We start from the raw sequence: 8,653 nt of genomic DNA on the forward strand, positions 1-8,653 counted from the left end.
CGCCCTGGGCCAAAGGCAGGCGCCAAACCGCTGCGCCACCCAGGGATCCCAACTTTATTATTTTTTAAAGATTTTATTTATTTATATATATATTTATTTTAGAAAGCCAAAGAGAAAGAACATGCGGTGGGGAGGAGCAAAGGGAGAGGGAGAGAGAGAATCTCAAGCAGACTCCTCGCCAAGCACAGAGCCCAATGTGGGCTCAATTCCAGGACCCTGAAATCATGACCTAAGCCAAAATCCAGAGTCAGACATTCAATCTACTGATCCACCCAGGCACCCCTAGGATGGTGAATCTTATAGTATACAAATTATATCTTGATTTTTAAAAAGAACAAAATGATTGTCAAATGTAAGCATATTTTTAGATACAGGCACTAGAAATTGGGGAAGAGGACTCATAATTTATTGATCACCTACTATGTCCCAGACATTCAGATGTTGTACATTCACTTACTCATTTAGGCCATGCAGCAACTCTAAAAAGTAGGCATATTTTTTTTTCATTTTATGTCAAGAAGACTAAAGCTCATCCATACCTTATCCAAGGGTACACAACTAGTTAGTGCCATAATCAGAATTAGGAATCAGGTCTGTCAGGCTTCACAGTTATGTCTTTTCTACATGCACGATGCTCCCCATTAGCTTCTTGTGCAAAGAGCCTTATACTTGCTTGGTGTTCTCCCTCATTGTCCTATGTACAGTGGTGGACATGCTCAGGTAATACCTGTTTGATTGTCATTTGTCACCTCTGCAGATGACACCTGGAGAACTAGCCCTTGCAAGTGGCAACCACACTCCAGTTACCCAGTTCATCTTGTTGGGATTCTCCAGCTATCCAGAGCTCCAGAAGCTTCTATTTGTAACCTTTCTGCTCATTTATGCCATGACAGTGATGGGCAACCTGGGAATGATGGCACTCATCTTCACAGACTCCCGTCTCCATAGTCCCATGTATTTCTTCCTCAGTGTCCTCTCTTTTCTTGATATTTGTTACTCTTCTGTGGTCACACCCAAGCTCTTGGTCAACTTCCTGGCCTCTGACAAGACCATTTCTTTTGAGGGCTGTGTGGTCCAGCTAACCTTTTTTGTGGTGCATGTGACAGCTGAGAGCTTCCTGCTGGCCTCCATGGCCTACGATCGCTTTGTGGCCATCTGCCAACCCCTCCATTATGGTTCGATCATGACCAAGGAGACCTGTCTCCAGCTGGTAGCTGCTTCCTATGCATTTGGTGGCGCCAACTCTGCTATCCAGACTGGGAATGTCTTTGCTCTGCCTTTCTGTGGGCCCAACCAGGTAACACACTACTTCTGTGACATCCCTCCCCTTCTCCGCCTGGCTTGTGCCAACACAGCCACAGCAGGAGTGGTCCTCTATATCTTCTCTGCTCTGGTTACCCTTCTGCCTGCTGCAGTCATCCTCACCTCCTACAGCTTGGTCTTGGTGGCCATTGGGAGGATGCGCTCAGCCGCTGGACGGGAGAAGGCCCTCTCCACCTGTGCCTCCCACTTCCTGGCCATTGCCATTTTCTACGGCACTGTGGTTTTCACCTATGTCCAGCCTCATGGATCCACTAATGATACCAATAGCCAAATAGTGTCCGTGTTCTACACCATCATAATCCCCATGCTCAACCCCTTCATCTATAGCCTCCGCAACAAGGAGGTGAAGGATGCACTGCAGAGAAAGCTCCAGGTCAGTATCTTTCCCTGCTGAGTCCTGCAACATTGTTTGTTGGAATGAGGAAGGCACAGCATCTTCCAAATCAAATTATGAATTGACAGAACAGAGAGCAGCCCTGGTTTTGAAGGAGGTGGAAAAAGTAGGGAAGGAAGAGAAAATATCATTCTTTGTACAGAGAACTGCAATTTTTAAAAGCATCTTCTTATCCATTATTGTGTTGAATGTTTGCATCCATATTGCGAGGCAATCGTTGTTATGATGATCACATTTTACAAGTGACTTGGTAAAAATAAGTTACCTAAAGCTGCACAGTTAGTGAGAGAGTATTTAATATCAGGACTTCCCCACCCAAACCAGGGATGTTTCTTGCACACCACAGCCACAAGCCAAGTCCTCTACTGGCAGTTCATCACAATTTCCGAGAGACATTGGACAAGGAGCAGCGGAATCATTTGTTTTGCCACTGATTTAATGAGGTGGGGGTAAGCTGTGAGGGGGCTCAGTTCTTTCTATTCCTATTCAAAAAAGAAAGATGGCCAGAATAGAAGTGTCCTTATTTCTTATTGTTGCTGCCTTTGCTGAGCTGCCCCATTATTTTTTTTTAAAGATTTTATTTATTTGTTCATGAAAGACACAGAGAGAGAGAGGTAGAGACATAGGCAGAGGGAGAAGCAGGCTCCATGCAGGGAGCCTGATGTGGGACTCGATCCCAGGAGCCCAGGATCATGGCCTGAGCCAAAGGCTGACGCTTAACCACTGAGCCACCCAGGTACCTCATAAGCTGCCCCATTAAATAAAATCTCAGGATCAAGAGGGACCTTCCCTCGTATATGTATTTTCTAATCAGATGTATGTACATGCCTCATAATTCCCAAAGGCACATGTGTGTATGGGTGTGTGATATTTGCACAGTTAACAGGCATCATATAAGATACTGTATTTTAAGACACCGATTCCAAAAATATTTATATTTGGCCTTGACATCTTTAAATATACATGTAATATGGTGAGTATATGTTTCAGGGAATCACATGGATGAAGAAGCTGAACTTGACCTAATTCAAGGCCGAGCACTGGCCTGGAAGGTCTGCTCTGAAACTTTCACAAAGTCCTAACCTGAGTTGAATAAGTTTCAGCCTGAGATTTTTGACCTGGGATCATTTAAAAGGAGCATTTTTTTTAATCCAAATCTAGGGATCCCTGGGTGGCGCAGTGGTTTGGCGCCTGCCTTTGGCCCAGGGCGCGATCCTGGAGACCCGGGATCAAGTCCCACGTCGGGCTCCCGGTGCATGGAGCCTGCTTCTCCCTCTGCCTGTGTCTCTGCCTCTCTCTCTCTCACTGTGTGCCTATCATAAATAAATAAAATAAAATAAAAAGTTTTAAAAAAATCCAAATCTACCTTAAAGGAAATTATTCTAAATACATAAAAAAAAGAGGTTTGTCACAACATCATTTTTGAAAACAGAAAGTAGGGGCACCTGGGTGGCTCAGTGGTTAAGCCATCTGCCTTTGGTTCAGGGCGTGATCCCAAAGTCCTGGGATCAAGTCCCGCATCAGGCTCCCCACAGGGAGCCTGCTTCCCTCTGTCTGTGTCTCTGCCTCTCTCTCTCTGCGTCTCTCATCAATAAATAAATGAAATCTTTAAGACAGAAAGAAACAGAAAATTAGAAACCTCCTAAATATTCAAAGGAGGAAAAGATTAAAGGATTCATCCCTGAGATGGATTCTGATGTAACCACTAACAATCACCCACATGAAGACTACATAATAAGAAAATAGCAGGCCAGAAAGTCCAGAGGGTGACTCTAACTCTGTAACAAACATAAATGCTAAAAAAAATTGGAAAGAACACACAGACACATAAATAATGATTGTATGAGAGTGGGCGAACAATGGGGAATACATCCTGTTTTTCTCCAAAATTCTCCAAAACTTTTGTATTGAACATGTTTGATTCTGATACTTTATCCTAAAAAAATTATTATTATTATTATTATTATATAATAATAAGGAAGGTAAGTGTGAAAGCTTACAGGAAGCTGAGTGTGAAAATCTCTTACTTCTCTTTTCTTTCATTAAGCCAATACTTAACTAATGTTCCTCCTATGTTCCACATTCCTTTAAGGTATAAACTAAGTTTTCGGTACATGCCTACAATTGAGGTCAGGACTGGAACATTATGGTGGAGAGTATAAATCAATCTAATTCATTCATCTGGAAAAATATTTATGAGGCAACCAGGTGCAACACCATGTGATAGGCCCTACCTGGATTAATGGTCAGAATAGCAATAGCCAGCTTGTGCTACAGTGAAAAATAAACCCCATTGTGTCAATGAGTTGGTACCACAAAGTCTTTCACTTATACTAAGGATGGGACAGATCAGGGGACTCTTCAGAGCAACTTTTATCCATCCATCATATCTGAGCCCCCTGTCATCTTACAACACTGCCACCTCAACCTGTGCCCTCTAAGATTTTAATCATGGGGGAAATAATCAAGAAAGTCTTGTAGAGTGGGGTTTTTTAAAAGACTCAGTTATTTATTTGAGAGAGAGAGAGCACATATACTACATAAGTGGGAGGGAGGAGCAGAGAGAGTCTCAAGCAGACTCCCCACTGATCACAGAGCCTGACATGGGGCTCGATTCCACAACCATGAGATCATGACCTGAGCAGAAACCAAGAATCAGACACAACCAACTGAGCCACCTCAAGTGCCCCTGTAGAGTCCTTTTAATTAGCTGACCCAAAGGGATGCCTGGGTGGCTCAGGGTTTAGTGCCTGCCTCGACTCTGGTCATGATCCTAGAGTCCCAGGATCAAGTCCCACATCAGGCTCCCTGCATGGAGCCTGCTCCTCCCTCTGCCTGTGTCTCTGCCTCTCTCTCTCTCTCTCTCTCTCTCTCTCTCTGTGTGTGTGTGTGTGTGTGTGTGTGTGTGTGTCATGAATAAATAAATAAAATCTTTAAAAAAAATTGGCTCACATCATTTCAACCCACACGCCATTACCCTGAAACCAGTCTTTGAGTTTCACATAACTGCAAAGGAGCCCAGGAAAACGTAGTCTCCCAGAGAGAGGAAAACTAAATGAGATTTAGTAATACGCAGCTTTGCCTCTGTTACTGGCCAGTTGGCCAGTTGATTAAACCATCTTCTATAAAGGGTTCTAAAGCATCACTAGAAAAAATCAGAAATAAGGTGCTGGTTTACTCGTATTTCTATGTAACTGACGTGGACTCTTTCTTTGGGTGAACATTTTAAAATATTCCTTGCCTGATTTAAACTATCCCTGTTGAGTATTTTTTGAATCACACACTTAAGTTGCATGGTGCCACCACAAGCAGTAAAAGTAACTCTAAGACCAGCTAGGTAACCGTTGCCTGAGGTTGGAGGTCACAATTACCTTGAATTCTAAAACTAAATAATGCACCATATGGTAGTATTTAGTAAGAGTGATCTTATCTAAATTTAAAGGATGTAATGTGTCACCCAAGAGTTGGTAGACACACAAACACACGAGTTCCTGAAGAGAGAATAAGAAACCACAAAAAAGGAAAGCATTTTGAAACGTGAAAGTCAGGGGTAAAAATACAAAACTTAAATGTACCTCTGATATGGCTCTGCCGTACAATTTTTTTTTAAGATTTATGTATTCATGAGATACACAGACTGAGAGAGTGAGGCAGAGACACAGGCAGAGGGAAAAGCAGGCTCCTCACAGGGACCCTGATGCAGGACTCGATCCCAGATTCCAGGATCACAACCTGAGCCGAAGGCAGGTGCCCAACCGCTGAGCCACCCAGGCGTCTCTGCTGTACAATTTTAATTGACTATATAAATGTCGAACAAATATGTATATGCTTTCAGTCTAAGGAGTGGCAAATTATTATCCTAGCCCATTTGCTGTTGTCCCTCAATGTCTGGCACATTGTAGGCACTCAATATTAAGATCTGTTTGATAATTGAATGGATAATTGAATGGAGCATCTATATGAGTGCTCTCCTTGGACCAGTGGCACTGTCATCACCTGAGAGCTTTTGAGAAATGCAGAGTCTGGGGCCCTGCACCAGACCTACTGATTCAGAATATGTAGTTTCACAAGATCCCCAGGTGATTGGGGTGCATATTAAGGCTTAAGAAGCACTGATGCACTTACCTCGATCCAGCTCTAAATTCTTGAGTGAAAACAGTATGCAATTCTTCTCCCAGAGTTCACAGTTTAGTCTGGGAGAGGATGCTTAGCAGGGAAAAAGCATGACAAAAGCCAACAAATGAGAAAACTATGTGTCTTCTTCCCTGATCTTTTCTCAGCAGTGTGTATCTATGTTAAAATGAGCAGTAAGAGGGGCACCTGGGTGGCTCAGTGGTTGAATGTCTGCCTTTGGCTCAGGTCTTGACCCTGGGATCCTGGGATCGAGTCCCACATCAGGCTCCCCACAGGGAGCCTGCTTCTCCCTCTGCCTATGTCTCTGCCTCCCTCTGTGTGTCTCTCATGAATAAATGGATGAAATCTTTAAAAGATAAATAATAAAATGAGCAGTAATAAGAGAATCAACAGGGCAGCCCCAGTGGCTCAGCAGTTTAGCGCCGTCTGCAGCCCAGGGTGTGATCTTGGAGACCCGGGATTGAGTCCCACGTCAGGCTCCCTGCATGGAGCCTGCTTCTCCCTCTGCCTGTATCTCTGCCTCTCTCTGTGTATCTCTCATGAATAAATAAAATTTTAAATACTTTTAAGAAAATAATTTTTGGGGACACCTGGGCAGCTCAGCGGTTAAGCGTCTTCCTTCAGCCCAGGATGTGATCTTGGGATCCTGGGATTGAGTCTCACATTGGGCTCCCTGCAGGGAGCCTGCTTCTTTCTCTGCCTATTTCTCTCTCTCTCTCTCTGTGTGTGTGTGTGTGTGTGTGTGTGTGTGTGTCTCATGAATAAATAAATAAAATCTTTTAAAAAAGAAAATAGGGCAGCCCCGGTGGCTCAGCAGTTTATCACCACCTTCAGCCCAGGGTGTGATCCTGGAGAGCCAGGATCGAGTCCTACATTGGGCTCCCCGCATGGAGCCTGCTTCTCCCTCTGCCTGTGTCTCTGCTTCTCTCTCTCCTCTCTGTGTATTCTCATGAATAAATAAATAAAATATTTTTAAAAGAAAAGAAGAGGAAGAAGAAGAAGAAGAAGAAGAAGAAGAAGAAGAAGAAGAAGGAGGAGGAGGAGGAGGAGGAGGAGGAGGAGGAGGAGGAGGAGGAGGAGGAGGAAATCAACAGGAACAGGGGATTCATGTGACCTAAATGGGGATGGAATGATAGGGTAGCAATGCCATCTGACTTTGTCTTAACAACAGTGGAGAGAATTATCATGAGTTAATGCTGTATATGACTGCGGCTTCCCTCCCATAAAACCCTGTTGAGGCTGGTAAGTGACCACAACATTTCTGTGGCCTCCTTGCATCTGGATGTGGTCATGTGACTAGGTTTCACCAAAGGAATGTGATCAGAGGAGAGATTTCATTTCAAGGCATAGACTTTTAAGAAGTGGGTGGATGTTAGGACCGTTTGACTCTGTTTCCTCTGCTGCCAGCTGGAAGCAGGAGACTCCGTGGCCCTAGGGTACAATGGAGGCCACAGGGAAGGAGTCTGGTTTCCTAAATTAGTGGAGAAAAGTTGCCTCCTAACTGGGAACACAAGAACCAAAATATTCTATTTTGTTAAGCCACTGAAATTTAGGGTTTGCTGGTAAAAGCTGTTAGTGTTACTGTAAATAGAACAACAAATATTAGTTGGGTTTTGGGGTGAGGTTTTTTGTTGTTTTCTCATTTGTTTTTGTTTAAGTAGGCCCCATGCCCAGTGTGAAGCCCAAAGCAGGAGTTTGAACCCACAACTGTGAGATCAAGACCTGAGCCGAGATCAAGAGTCAGATACTTAACAGGCTGAGGCACCCACGCGGCCCTTGTTTTGTTTTTTATACAGCTCCCTCCTTTCCCCAGGCTGCTTCTCTGAACCCATCATCTATCCGTTGATTGCTGCATCATTTGGAGATGCATCCCCCAGCGATCTACTCCTAAGAGCAATACTGGTCAAAATGCTATCTAAAAGTAAGCTAAGTGGGCAGCCCGGGTGGCTCAGCGGTTTAGCGCTGCTATCAGCCCAGGGCCTGATCCTGGAGACCTGGGATTGAGTCCCACATTGGGCTCCCTGCATGGAGCCTGCTTCTTTCTCTCTCTCTCTCTCTCTCTCTCTCTCTCTCTCTCTCTCTCTCTTTATCTCTATCTCTCATGAATAAATAAATAAAATCTTTAAAAAAATAAAATAAAAGTAAGCTAAGTGTCATTTTACTATGGCAGGTCCTTCCTCCAAAGGGCAATATTTTGTCAGGTATACATCATTACCTTCCTTTTACCAATGAAGAAAAGAAGATCCAAGTTAAGCAACACATCCAACATATCACAGTTAATAAGATATGCTGGACTTGGTTGGCCAAGAACCATTTGAAAGTCTCACTGGCAATTAAAATTAAGGAGATTAAAAATCCCAAGATATATTTTTATACCCTCCAAAATAGCAAAAATTAAAAATCAGACAATCTAGAGGTGCCTGGTGGTTAAATCACTTAAGCGTACACCTTCAGCTCAGGTCATGATCGCGGGGTCCTGGAGTCAAGCCCTGTATTGGGCTCTCGGCTGAGCAGGGAATCTGCTTCTCTCTCTCCCTCTGACCCTTCTGCCTGTGCTCTCTCTCGCGCGCGCGCCAATAAATAAATAAAATCTTTTTAAAAATCAGATAATCTAAATCTTAGTAATGGCTGTGTATAAGTTATACCAACCACTTTGACCACAATTAGACATCAAATTTAAAAGCTGAGCCAGCTGGGGCACTTGGGTGGCTTACTACGTTGTGTCCTACTCTTGATCTCAACTCAGGTCATGATCTCAGGGTCATGGGATAGAGCCCCGTGTGGAGCTCCCCGCCCAGCAGG

The 8,653-nt window shown here is 43.9% G+C and overlaps 1 protein-coding gene across 1 annotated transcript; it reads left to right on the forward strand.

Moving 5' to 3' along the window:
• The first annotated feature begins 757 nt into the window (after positions 1-757).
• Positions 758-1,838, forward strand: LOC121472349 (olfactory receptor 1052-like). The gene has a single exon (XM_041723642.1). It carries the CDS (start codon positions 758-760, stop codon positions 1,715-1,717), a length of 960 nt encoding a protein of 319 aa, XP_041579576.1. The 3' UTR covers positions 1,718-1,838.
• The last annotated feature ends 6,815 nt before the right edge of the window (positions 1,839-8,653 follow it).

This window comes from Vulpes lagopus, chromosome 11 (genome assembly GCF_018345385.1).
Source record: "Vulpes lagopus strain Blue_001 chromosome 11, ASM1834538v1, whole genome shotgun sequence".
NCBI lineage: Eukaryota > Metazoa > Chordata > Mammalia > Carnivora > Canidae > Vulpes > Vulpes lagopus.